At 41.6% G+C, this 14,400-nt stretch overlaps 2 protein-coding genes across 2 annotated transcripts; both read right to left on the reverse strand.

Moving 5' to 3' along the window:
* Nucleotides 1-339: 339 nt before the first annotated feature.
* Nucleotides 340-1,275, reverse strand: LOC105530739 (olfactory receptor 4D11). Its single transcript, XM_011968405.1, has one exon. The coding sequence runs from the start codon at nt 1,273-1,275 to the stop codon at nt 340-342; it is 936 nt and encodes a 311-aa protein (XP_011823795.1).
* Nucleotides 1,276-11,585: 10,310 nt separating this feature from the next.
* On the reverse strand, nt 11,586-12,503 carry LOC105530740 (olfactory receptor 4D10). Its single transcript, XM_011968406.1, has one exon. It carries the CDS (start codon nt 12,501-12,503, stop codon nt 11,586-11,588), a length of 918 nt encoding a protein of 305 aa, XP_011823796.1.
* Nucleotides 12,504-14,400: the final 1,897 nt, after the last annotated feature.

The raw sequence follows: 14,400 nt of genomic DNA on the forward strand, positions 1-14,400 counted from the left end.
TAATATAAGGTGTCCTTGATGATGAAGAGCTGAATTTGTTGTCTTTTCTTTTCTTTTCTTCAAGATGGAGTCTCGCTGTGTTGCAGTGGCGTGATCTCGGCTCACTGCAACCTCTGCCTCCCGGGTTCAAGTAATTCTCCTGCCTCAGCCTCCTGTGTAGCTGGGACTACAGGCGCACACCACCATGCCCAGCTAATTTTTGTATTTTTAGTAGAGATGGGGTTTCACCATGTTGGCCAGGATGGTCTCGATCTCTTGACCTCACGATCTACCTGCCTTGGCCTCCCAAAGTGTTGGGATTATAGGTGTGAGCTACCGCACCTGGCCTGAATTTGTTTTCTATTCCCTTTCAGAAGGCACGAGTCTTCTCTTCAGTCTTTTCACGGCTGACATCATTTCCTGGTTCCTCAGAGTGTAGATCAAAGGATTCAGCAGAGGGGAGATGACAGTGAAGGTGATAGAGACGGCCTTATCTGTGGGGAGGACAGTGAAGGGCCGGGCATAGACATAGATGCAGGGCACGAAATGGAGGGTCACCACAGTGATGTGGGAGGTGCAAGTGGAGATGGCTTTCCTCCTGCCCTTTCCTGCCTGAGACCTCAGCATCATTAGGATGACGGTGTAGGACACAAGCAGGAAGGTAAACCACAAGGTAGTGACCAGGCCATTGTTGGAAATCATCAGGAGCTCAAGAACAAAAGTGTCAGTGCAAGCGAGTTTGAGGACCTGGGGGACATCACAGTAGAAAGTGTCAAGAACATTGGGTCCACAGAAAGGGAGGGGCAGCAACAGGGAGATCTGCACGATGGAGTGGACAAAGCCCCCAACCCAGGAGGCAGAGATGAGGGCAGTGCATCGACCCCTACTCATGATGGTCACATAGTGCAAGGGCTTGGAGATGGCCATGTAGCGGTCAAACGCCATCACAGAGAGAGAAAAAATGTCTGCCCCACCAAGGAGGTGGAAGAGAAATATCTGTGTCATGCAGCTTGTATAGGATATGGTCTTTTTCTTTGACAGAAGGTCCAGCAAGACTTTAGGAGCAGTTATGGAGGAGAAGCAGATGTCAAGGATGGCTAGATTGCAGAGCAGGAAGTACATGGGGGTGTGAAGGCGAGACTCACAAGTCACAGTGACCATGATGAGGAGGTTTCCCAGCAAAGTCGTCGTGTACACAAGACATAAAAAAAGAAACAAGACCAAGCTCAGGTCTTGGGATTGAGTAAGTCCCAGAAATATAAATTCTTTTACTCTGGTGACATTTCCCAACTCCATTGAATCATGTTTTCTCTTTCCTGAATATCTTGGAAAAAATAATGTTATTTCAGAAAGTGTTTACTCTCTCTTAACAGATTCAAGTATTTGGCTTGAAAACTTGTGAGATATTACCACCACATGAAATACAATTTCAAGTTTATTGCCAACGCATGTAAAATGACATTTTATTACACAATCATGCATACACTTATGTAAATTACAATTTTAAAAAATGCATAAAATGTGTAAAATAATGTTCCAGTTATTCAAGATACTTAGAACATTATTCAAGATAAACAGAGGGGGATGTTAACTATTTAGAAAGAGACTTGTGGCATGGGAAATATAAAAATGGGATTAGTTTGTTGTGTGAGTAAGGCAGTGCTTACTTGGTGTGACTAGAACACCTTGAGTTTCACAGGGCTGAGGATTTTGTTGTTTTTTTCCGAGACTGGATGCTCCATTTAAATGGTTCTAAGAACCCCTGTCTGCAAAATGGCCCCCTACTGGATTGAATTGTACGGAAGCAGCACCCCTGTCTTCTTAAATCACAAACTTATTTTTGTGAAAAATTAGAAAATGTTTAAGCCATAAAATTCATCTCTATTGCTCTACTCTTCTTTAAGGGGACTTCTTTGTTTCTTTCTCTACTTTAATCTACTTTAGGTACTGAAACCCCTGGGTGGTAAATAGCTCCTTAGCTATGGAAATAAAAATATTGCTCAGAGCTTCTCTTCTGTTGTTTCAATTTCTTTCTTAAAAAATAATTTTTGTTCAGCTATCATTGCCATACCATAGACTGCACATATTTGAATTCACACTTTGATAATTTTTTTTTTTTTTTTTGAGACAGAGTCTTACTCTGTCTCCCAGGCTGGAGTGCAGTGGCGTGATCTCGGCTCACTGCAACCTCTGACTCCCGGGTTCAAGCGATTCTCCCGCCTCAGCCTCCCGAGTAGCTGGGATTAAAGGCGCCCGCCACCACACCTGGCTAATTTTTGTATTTTTAGTAAAGATGGGGTTTCACCATATCGGCCCGGCTGGTCTCAAACTCCTGACCTTGTGATCCGCCCACCTCGGCCTCCCAAAGTGCTGAGATTACAGGCGTGAGCCACTGCACTTGGCTGATAAGTTTTGACATAGTATATACCTGTGACACCATCTCTATAGTTAAGAGAGTGAATATACCTATCACCCAGAAAATGTCCCTGTGCCCCTTTGTAACCTGTCCCATTTACCCTTCCTTCTTTAGGCAACCACTGATCTGCTTTCTGTCATTATATATTAGTTTGTATTTTCTGCAATATTCTATAAGTGAAATTCTATGTGTATTTTCATCTTGTCTGCCTTCTTTCAACCATGAAATTCATCCATTGTTTTGTGTGTACTGATATTTTGTTCCTTTCTACTGTATGAATATACCACAGTTTGCTTATCTGTTTACTTGTAGGTGAACATTTGGGTTATTTGTGGCTTTTGAATATTACCCATAAAGCTGCTATGAACATTCACATTTGGGTCTTTGTGTGGACTTATGTTTTCAGTTCTCTTGCGTAACTAGCTAGGAGTGGAATGGCTGTAACTCTTAACATTCAATAGTAAGAGAACAAACAACCCAATTAAGCAACAAGGACAAATTATTTTAACAAAGTGAAGTCACTAAAAGAAGTTAAAAAAACAGAAGAGAAAAAAGGACAAATTATTTGAACAGACACTTCAGCAAGAAGACACAGAGATAGCAAATAAGCACATGAAAAGGCTCAACATCATTTATCACTGAGAAAATATAAATTAAAACTACAGTGTAATTTAAAAATAGTATACAGTAGAGTCACTAGAATGAAAAAGATTGTTATATCAAGAGTGGACAAAGATGTAGAGGAATGGAACTCCAGTGGGAAGGTAAAAGGGTACAATCACTTTTGAAAATAGTTTGGCAGTTTTTTTTTTTTGTTGTTTTTTTTTTGTTTTTTTTGAGATGGAGTCTTGCTCTGTCGCCCAGGCTGGAGTGCAGTAGCACGATCTTGGCTCACTGCAACCTCTGCCTCCCGGGTTCAAGTGATTCTCCCACCTCAACTTCCCGAGTAGCTGGGATTACAGGCACGCAGCACCACGCCCAGCTAATTTTTGTATTTTTAGTAAAGGCAGGGTTTCACCATGTTGGCCAGGCTGGTCTTGAACTCCTGACCTCAGGTCGTCCACCCACCTTGACCTCCCAAAGTGCTGGGATTACAGGCGAGAGCCACCGCGCCTGGCTGGCAGTTTTTTAAAAAGCTGTTACACATACACTTACCTTATAACTGTGTTGCTTTTGAATTCCTTTCTTCTTTCTTTTCTTTTTTTTTTTTGGTATATCTTTGAAATGGGCCTTATTTTCTTTCTTCCTAGTTTACCTCCTTTTTCTTTCCATAATTAGAAACAAATGAAGGGCAAAAGTCCCTGTCTTCCCATTCTTTGGGTGTGTTCTCCAATTTAAATGAAGATATTTCTTCTCACTTAGCTCACTTTGTCTTCAAGTTTTCTTTCCTCTCTATGCAATTTTGTCCAAAATCTATTTAATAGGTAAATCCAAAAGCAAGCTGCCAAGAAGTATTTTACCTTCGAGGTAGATGCCTGCTAGACTCTGGGACCACACAGCCTGTTCAAATCCCAACTGAGCACTTACTGGTTGTGCTAACACGAGCAAATTGCTTCATCCCTTGACCTCATTCTCTGTATCAGTAATTTGGAGACAATAGCATCTCCTTCATAGGACTTTTGTGAGGGTTAAATAAATTAATCTATGTAGAGCATCAGTACTTAGAGCATTGCCTAATCTGTATTAAGTGTAATTATATGTATGCTACCTTAAAGAAAACTCCAGGTTAATAATTCCCACACACGGCTTCTTTAATAAATATATTTCCAATATATTTATGGACATTCTTTTGGAGGAGCTGCATGTTTCCCAAACGTGTATCCTCAACCACTTCATCAGAACATTTGCTGTTTCGAAGGAATTAGGAGGTATTTGCCTTCCAGTGACCCAGAGAGTGGTGACAGTGTATGACAGTAAAAAGAGCACTTGCTTGGTTTGGCTTCTTCTCTGACATCTTATTAGCAGACCAGAGAAACTGTTCAGTGCAAGGGCTCTGGGATCAAGGCTCGTCTGGGTTCAAGTCCTGGCTTTGCCACTGTGCAATTTGAGCAAGTGCATAACCTTATTGAGCCTCTACTTTTTCATCTGTGGAATGGGGATAATAATATTACTCACCTCACAGGGAAGTTATGAGGGTTGGAGAATTAGCATGTGTAAGCTTCTCAGCATACGGGCTGGTTATCTGTCATGATTAGTGCTACGCCGGGTAACTCTAACAGTGGAGCCTCATCAGTAAATGGAGTGCATTGAACTAAATGGTAGCTATCAATCCTGATTAGCTTAAAGAGAGAGGAAATGGTCGCTAGGAACACCAACTCAGTATAGTTACTAGAAATGTGAGGAAAACCAATTTAGTTATTAAACTCTGCAAAGGAACCCCCATGTAAACAGCACATTGTTTACACACACATGGGTGGAAGGTAAACCATATCCCAGACCCCAGGCCGGGCCTATTGGTCAAAAAGAAATAGGTCTCATGTTCATGAACTGCCTTTGGTAATTTAAAGACAACATCCCCCAGCTTCTGCTTCACCCTTCTGCTACTTTTAATCTATCCAATTATTTAGCAAATATTGATGGAGTATGGGAAGAATTCTAGGTTATTTGAGAGAAAGGAATAAAATCTAAATGCAGTGAGTGGGAAGCATTGAAATCTGATAGTTACATGGGAGTGATGGGGGCCATCTAAGGACAGATGAAGAGCTGAGTGTGAGAAGAGGATGATTTCCAAATAAGAGGCTCAGTGAAACTGTAAGGAGAAAGTGGCATTTATGTTTCGGACATATAGGAATAGGGAGAAAGGACCTTCTGGCCTTAGGAGACTATTTAAATGTATGAAAGTTGCTAATGAGTGGGAAGTTTGGCTGGAAAGAAAGGGTGCAAACTTGACAGCATGGAAAGACAGAGAAAAGAAAATCATTGCTATTGTAAGCTCTCAGAAAACAATACCCCATAATGAAGGCCTCAGAAGTAGCTTCAGAAGTAAAAGTTTTTCTCTGACCTCCTCCTGCCTTCCTGTGTCGGGTGGCTGGTCCTTCATTCTTCCCCAAGGTTAGCTGTAGAAACTCCAATACCTCTTCCCTAAGGCGGGTCATGGAAACCAGAACCCTCTTTCTCCAAAGCCAGCCATAAAACCTAAACATATTACTCTAACTTCCCCATGACTCCACCTTTCTGTGTAAGAGTCGGCCATAAATAAATTCTCAGGTCTACTTTGTTTGATTGCAGGTCATAGGAACTCCATTCCAGAAGAGAGAGAGAGAGAGAGAGAGAGAGAGAGAAAGAGAGAGAGAAAGAGAGAGAGAGAGAGAGAGAGAGAGAGACAGAGCACTTCCTCATACCCAGGAGGAAGGAATTGCTGCACAGAGAGGCCAAATACGATCTAAACAGACAGGCCTTGCTGGGTTTCCCCATTGTCCGTTAGCATGAGATCATACCATTTTTTTTTTTAATTTTAAATTTTTATTTTTATGGAGCACTTCACTAATTTGCGTGCCATCCTGGTAAAGGGGCCTGCTAATCTCCTCTGTATTGTTCCAATTTTAGTATATGTGCTGCCAAAGCAAGCAACCATACCTTTTTTGTCCAATCGTATTTCTACATGGCTGTCCATACTTTGTTGAACCTAAACACAAAAATGAACCTTTTCCTTGTATCTTTGGGTCTTCATTCGGAAGGCTCCCATGTCATGTAAAACTATGATCAAATAAATTTGTATTCCTTTTCTGCGAATTGTCTGCCTTTTGTCAGCTGATTTTCAGTGAACTTTCAGAGGATGAAGGGGAAGTTTTCCCCTGTCATCTACACTATAAACTTCTTATTTTTGTGTTAGATCTAAAGAGGGGTAGACAGGTGTTTATTGTCTGAGTCTCTCAACTTTTGTGAGCGTTTGAAATATTTCATTTATTACTGCAGGTTGAAGTTCAGGTTAAGAATTACCTCTGTTGATTTCAGCCTGAGAAGATCTGTCTAGAGAAAACAAGACTGAGAAAAATGTCTTGTCCGTATCATTCAAGAGGTCGCAGAGAGCAAAAGCTGCCTTTTCCCCAATTCCAAGCTGACCTCAACTCTGTCTCTCATTCCAGAATGTACTCTTTGTTAGCATTTCTAACTTGTGCTGTCTGTTACTAAAGGAAGGTTCTCCCCGGAATGCAGCATCTTGTATACATATTACATTATTTTGAGTCATAGTGTATTTGTGAATCTTAATGATTACACCTAGATTTTAATTTTTCTTATTCTTATTTCTCACTCTATGCATAAACACCCAGACACCCCAGGCACACGCACACATGCAGACGTTTATTTTTTTACCTAAAATCTGCAACCTTCTTCCAAGAATTCCAACATCTTAAATAATGTTCACATGAACCTCAGGAATCATCCAACTTCAGAAAATTCTGCTCAACACCCCACTGAAGGCCAGTTATTTCAATGGCATCTCTTCTATCTTAATGTGGAAAGGACTTAGGGAATAATATTGTCTTGGCTCTTTCACACTGATTCACAGTGTTCCCATGATATTTACCAGTTCCTTAATCCCAGAACTAGCGTGAGAATTATCTGAGGGATTACAGTTGGATGTAGTTGTGGAAAAATTCTGCTGACAGTGAGGTTGTTTCAGCAGGTGTAATTAAGAAGTCACTCAGACACATATACTTAGGAACACACATTTTGTCTAGAGCCTAAAATTTTCCAGAGGCAACTGAAAGAGTGAATTCCCTTTATCTTCTGGCTCCAAAAGGAAGAAAGGTTGTGTTGAAATATGTCAACTGTATTCCTGAGAAAGTCCAAAAAGTGCTGTTCTTGGTGATCAGAGGGCACCCTTCCATGAGTGCCCATGGTGCAGAGAAACTTGGAGCTGACGAGGGGACTGGACTCACTGCCTGGTCTTCCATTCTATTCTATATCCAAGTCTAACAACTTACACAAAGAGAACTGGAAGGGGAACCTTTAGTAACAAACAGCACAGGGGCATGCAAGTTTTGGGGAAGGCTCATCCCTTCTCCAGATCTCAACACTTACTTTACTGACTGGGAATCCCCAGTTTGAGAAGAAGTTGAAGCAGACACAAGACACAGTAGCATGGTTGACTGTCTATACTAAGAAAAATAAAGTCAAATGAAACGAGACACCAAGATGGCCACACAGTGAGAAATGTGATTCTATTCAATAGCTAGCTTCATTGTTTGACCATCTTTAAGATCTACAGCTTTAAGCTTCTGAAAATGGAATATTGGCCATAATTGCTCCCATTGTTTCCCTTGTTTTTGATGACCTTGACAGTACTGAAGAGTCCTTGTCAAGTATTGTACAGAACAGGGGTCCCCAACCACCAGGCCATGAACTGTTACCAGCTCTTGGCCTGTTAGAAACCAGGCCACACAGCAGGAGGTGAGTGGGGGGCAAGCAAGTGAGAGAAGCATCCTTTGTATTTACAGCCGCTCCTCATTGCTGGCATTACCGCCTGAGCTCCACCTCCTGTCAGATCAGTGGGGACATTAGATTCTTACAGGAGTGGGAACACTACTATGAACTCTGCGTGCGAGGGATCTAGGTTGCATGCTCCTTATGACTCTAATGCCTGATGATCTGTCACTGTCTCCCATCACCCCAGATGGGACCATCTGGTTGCAGGAAAACAAGCCCTGGGCTACCAGTGATTCTACATTATGGTGAGTTGTATAATTATTTCATTATATATTACATGTAATAGTAATAAAGTGCACGATATATGTAATGCACATGAAACATCCCAAAACCATCCCCACCACCTTCATTTGTGGAAAAATTATCCTCTGTGACACCAGCCCATAATGCCAAAAAGGTTGGGGACTGCTGTTATACAACGTTCTTCAATTTGGCTGGTCCTGATGATTTTCTCATGGTTAGACAGGGGTTGCAGATATCTGGGAGAAAGAACACAGAGGCCAAATGCCACTCTCATCACATCATATCAAAGGGTATGTCTTAGTCTGTTTTTGCACTGCTGATAAAGACATACCAGAGACTGGGTACTTATAAAGGAAGGCGGTTTAATTGACTCACAGTTCCACATGGCTGGGGAAACCTCACAATCATGGCAGAAGGCAAGGAGGAGTAAGTCATGTCTTGCATGGTGGCAGGGAAGAGAGAATGAGAACCAAGAAAGAGGGGAAACCCTTTATAAAACCATATGATCTCGTGAGACTTACTCACTACCATGAGAACAGTACGGGGGAAACCACCCTTATGATTCAATTATCTCCCACCAAATCCCTCCTACAACACATGGGAATTATGGGAGCTACAATTCAAGATGAGATTTGGGCGAGGACATAGTCAAACCATATTAGGGTACGTGCCATTAACATGATTGGTCACTGATGATGTTAACTTTGAACACCTGGCTGAGGTAGTCTGTCAGGTTTCTCCAGGATTTAAAAAAACTGTACTTTTTTGGAGAGAGGAGATAACCACTTATAACTCACACTTAGAGAGTTGGGGCTGGGTGTGGTGGCTTGTGCCTGTAGTTCCAGCAATTTGGGAGGCTAAGGCAGGAGATTGCTTGAGCCCAGGAGTTTGAGACCTGTCTGGGAAACATGGTGAAACCCTGTCTCTACTAAAAATACAACAATTAACTGGGCATGGTGGTACCTGCATATAGTCCCAGCTACTTGTGGGGCTGAGGTGGGAGGTTCGCCTGAGCCTAGGAGGTTGAGGCTGCAGTAAGCCGAGACGCACCACCGCCCTCCAGCCTGGGCAACAGAGTGAGACCATGTCTCAATTAAAAAAAAAAAAAGAAAAAGAATTGGAATCATGCTCCATGTCCTTGAGGGCAGAGAATCTACATACATTATTTGGAATTGTTCTGCATGCAAGACTTGTCTATTATCCTTCATTTATTTATTTATTTAATCATTTATTTATGATTGGGTTCATGGATATTTATTTTATACTTTGGAACATAATCCATGACTACTTTATGTATTTTGTTGTTCGAACTTTGGCTATGGGAAGTTCTTTCAGTTGACTCCTGTGCCCGTTTGACATACTTCCACTGTTTTGCTTTTTAAACACTTCCTTGTTTTTTGGTGCTAAAAGATGCTCCAGGCTTATATTGTATATTCCCTGCCCCAGTCCTAAAATCAGTCATTTCTCCAAGAAATACTGCTGCCTTTGTTAAAAAATAATATTAAGTGATTTGAAAATATAAATAAGGAACACAATACATGGTACCAACCAAAGAAAACAAAACAAAAACCTGACTTTCTACCTTATTGATTATTTCCAGGTACAGCATTTATTTATGAACATAAAAAGTTAATTTAATTTTAATTAATTTATTTTCCCAGCTTTGATTACCTGGATGCTTTCTGGGAAGCATGAGTCCGTAAGAAGATTCCACAGCTATATTGACTCCTACAATGGGACTAAAAGAGGTTAACCTTTGGCTTCTGCTGGGAAATAAGTTTCTATTCTTGCAATCCCATGCATGCAGGATGAGTCTGAAGTGTGACACATAAGTACTGAAAGGAGATATTGGATCTGAAGGGATCATTCAATGGCCAAATTGGATGATGGAGTTGGATGACCAAATTGGATGATGGAGTTCTCATGGGATACGTAGTAGTCAGGAAACCCATGTTGGGTTCATCTGCAAATCGTGCCAACTTGACCTTCAAATTTTTTCAAACTTCTCACCATGACCACCATTACCATTCTAAGTCATGTCTCCATTCTTTCTCTCATGGGGCTATTGTAGTAGGCTCTGAATTGCTCCCCGGTTTTTGTCCTTACCCCTCTTCTGCTCCTCAAAGACCTCCAGATGTGTCACATCTTAATGTGAAAGCTAAACGCTTTGCAGCAGTCCACAAAGTTGCGATGACCTGGCCCAATGACCCTACCATCTCTCTGAACTCAATTACAGGCACTTCCTCTCTCTTACTTGCTTCTTCTCACTTAGTCCCAAGGGCCTCCTTGCTGTTTCTTGGACCTTGTGTATACATCCCCATCTCAGGGCCTTTGCATATCTGATTTGTGAACTGAGATTTGTATACAGACACACAAATTTTGCTATTTCAACAATTTTAAGATATCTAGGATCTACCTTCAGAAATGGGTGAAAGAAAAAAACAAAAGAATAACTCCCAGCAGCTGTAATAGCACATTAAATAAACAAATAAAAACCAACTTGATATATTGCATAATGTTTTCCGTTTTATTATTCCAGCTTTTTGAATAAGTATGTACAGTCTGAAGCGGCTTCCAAGATTTCAGTCCTTTTTAGGAAGTCATGTCTTCAGAGAGTAAAAATGAATTATTTTCTTAACAATACCTTCCAATGATTTGAATACCAAAAATGAGTGAGAGGTGATAGTCCTTCACTGAATGTTTTAATTCAGTAATTTTCAGTAGTGTTTATTATATTATACTTGTGCCAGGTGTTGGGGATATGACAATAAATAAAGCATAATCCTACTGGGGGAGATTGGGAGAAAGAGAACAGGGAATTGAAACAAGGTTCCAAGTTCTGCGCTACAGCCAAGCACAGGCTACTGAGGGAATGTCCTGGAGTGGGGGCCAGCAGACCTGGGATTCAGGGGAAGATCAAGTTAGAACTATGTTCAAGGTTACAGAGGTCACAATATGTGAGGTCATGTTCTAACTCAAGCTGTGCTGATCCAAGAACTTGCTCTCAGCTACCAGTAGGTGGGCTTTAGATTTAAAAACCTAGCAGTGATTTTTATTTGGTTCCTATTATAGGATTGGAGAAGGAACTTAACTTGGATGTGATTTCTTTAATTAGGATATGATGACTCCATGAAAGATCTTACAGATTCCTAATGCCCAAGCTGCATCATATTTCTAATGTGTGTCTCAGCTCCATCTCTGGCAGTAGTACAAGATTGTAGTGGAAATATCTGAGTGTATTTTGATTTCATTTCCTTTAGTTTTTCCAAGGCTGTATTGCAAAAACAATATACACCTCTCCCGCTAACAATTTTATCTCTCTACTTTCTCCTGTGACACAGAACCAATCTTTTTTACATTATTATGACCTGCTAATCAGAATGTTTGAAAGTCATGTGTTTCTTATTAGACCAAAAAATAATTAGAAATCAATTAGTGAGTAGAATGTATTTCCTGGGCAAGCATTTTCAAAAGTGGTGAGAAGGAAGGAAGTACTGGTCTATTTCCTATCAGAAGGTCAGAGTCTTCTCTTCAGTCTCCTCATGGCTGACTTCATCTCATGGTTTCTCAGAGTGTAGATCAAGGGGTTGAGCAGAGGGGAGATGATAGTGAAGGTGACAGAGATGGCCTTATCTGTGGGGAGGGCAGTGAAGGGCCGGGCATAGACATAGATGCAGGGCACGAAATGCAGGGTCACCACAGTGATGTGGGAGGTGCAGGTAGAGATGGCTTTTCTCCTGCCCTCTCCTGCCTGAGACTTGAGTAATGATAATATGACCATGTAGGACACCAGGAGCAGGAAAAACCACAGTGTGGTGAGCAGTCCATTGTTGGAAATCATTAGTAGCTCAAGTACAAAAATGTCTGTACAGGCCAGTTTGAGGACCTGGGGGACATCACAGTAGAAACTGTCAAGAACATCGGGTCCACAGAAAGGGAGTGGGAGCAACAGGGAAATCTGCACGATGGAGTGGACAAAGCCCCCCACCCAGGCAGCCACTATGAGCCCAATGCAACGGTCTCTACTCATGATGGTCGCATAATGCAGGGGCTTGGAGATGGCCACATATCGATCCAGTGCCATCACTGACAGAGAAAATACATCCACCCCTCCAATAAGGTGGAAGAGAAACATCTGAGTGAAGCAACCATTGAAGGAGATGGTCTTTCTCTCAGACAGAAGGTCCACCAGAACCTTGGGCGCTGTGATGGAGGAGAAGCAGATATCGGCAATAGATAAATTACGGAGCAAAAAATACATGGGCACGTGAAGGCGAGATTCACAGGTGACAGTAACCACGATGAGGAGGTTTCCCAGCAGAGTCGTCACATACACCAAGAGTAGGAAAAGAAATAAGACCAAGCTCGCTTCCCAATTCTGGGTCAGGCCAAGGAAAATAAATTCTTTTACCCTGGTGCAGTTTTTCATCTCCATTGAATCATCCTCTTTATTCTCTTTGGGTTTAAACCATGTCATATGAAAGCACTGGGATATTTATTTTGTTTTCTTCCTAAACACCTAGAATTCAGTGCAGAAACTTCCCATGTGGTTGTAGTTTTTGCAATTTGTTGCATTGTTCACGTTTTTCAGATTACAGTTAGTTTGGTGATAAAATCAAATTATCATATGCAAAGTCATTCAATAATTCTTCTCCTATAGAACTATTTTGGGAAAGAAAATATGTTAAGTAGTGACATAGTATATTTTAAAAAATCAATTACCCAAGTTTAGTTTGATGTTTTTGGTACAAAACTCCCAATGTAATGAATTTTTCCTCTCTTTATTCTGCTTTAAGGAAATCTTTTCATCTCTTCTTATCACTTATACTGCTTTGCAGGTCAAAAGTTCTGGCTTTCTCAAAAGACAGAAGTGAAAGTACCAGTTTTTTTTTAAGCTGTGGCTGCTCCTGGTTTATGGTCACTATTATTATTATCAGTTATTTTTTTGCCCTGTACAGGAATACATTTTGATAGGAACCAACAGACGTTTTGAAAATCTGAAAGGTGATTTATTTTTTTCCCCAAAGGAAGAATTTCCCTGCTGAGAGAGGCAGTGGGATGTAGTGAAGAGAGCTCTGGATTGGGGAGATTGAAGCACTGGTTCTACTTGGTCCTTATTCTGCCATCAACTAGCTGAACGACTAGGGCTCTGACTCCTCCACTGTGCCTTGTGTCAGATGGATTCTGCGTGTTTAATACTAGTTCGAGTCAGCAGGGAGGAGTAGCAATGTGAGTCAAGGGAAAGATTCACTTAAGAGAAGACAAGATTGAGTGAGGCAACATAGGGAGACCCTATCACCTCCTGTCCTGTTTTTCCTTCCCCTTTCCTGTCTTCGCCAACAGTAGATCCTGTTTTCACCAACTGCATGTGGCTGGGAGAAAATCAGACTAGTGCGGGAAGCCTTCCTAGAGGAGGGGAAGTTTTCCTTCAATTTAGATGAATTTCCAGGAAACAAAAGCAAGATGTATCATGCAAAGAAAACAGCCTGTAAAATGTCAGTCAGTGGTGAAGATGATATGCTTGTACAGAGAACACTGGAAAATGCAGTGTGGTTGGCACAGAGGGAGGAAGTGTGGAATGGAAGGAGATTTTTATTAGTAACAGAAACCTTATTAATCAAAGATTTATTATTACATTCAATGGTGCCTAGGTATTGTTTGGTTTGTGAATGAATGGTTTAAGCCTACTGAGCTTCTTGTTCTCCTAATCAAGATAGGAAAGCCTGAAATGTTCATCCATGACGGGTAGGGACAATGTCCTTTGACTTCTCCTTCTTTTTTTTTTTTTTATTTTTTATTTTGAGACGGAGTCTGGCTGTGTCGCCCAGACTGGAGTGCAGTGGTGCGATCCACCTGCCGGGTTCACATCATACTCCTGCCTCAGCCTCCCAAGTAGCTGGGACTACAGGGGTCTGCCACCACGCCCGGCTAATTTTCTGTATTTTGAGTAGAGATAGGGTTTCACCGTGTTAGCCAGGATGGTCTCGATCTCCTGACCTCGTGATCCGCCCGCCTCGGCATCCCAAAGTGCTGGGATTACAGGCGTGAGTCACCGTGCCCGGCCCTTTTGACTTCTTTACTCCTCAACTCTGATCCATGCACTTCTAGTATTACATGGAGTGGCGTGTTCTGGAAAGTGGTGATGAAAGGTTATGGATCTTGCTTGAGTGTTGGGGTGACAAAAGACAGTGACCCCCTTCTGGGAGGCAGCTGATACTATACCGTCACGCTTTCTTCTGCTCTACCCCTCTTTGGATCAAAGCTTAGAGGGTGGAGGGATCACACAGCAACGAGAGACATTGTCATCTTTAGAATAATGCCTACGTTTATCA

This window comes from Mandrillus leucophaeus, unplaced genomic scaffold (assembly GCF_000951045.1).
Source record: "Mandrillus leucophaeus isolate KB7577 unplaced genomic scaffold, Mleu.le_1.0 Scaffold842, whole genome shotgun sequence".
Classification (NCBI taxonomy): domain Eukaryota; kingdom Metazoa; phylum Chordata; class Mammalia; order Primates; family Cercopithecidae; genus Mandrillus; species Mandrillus leucophaeus.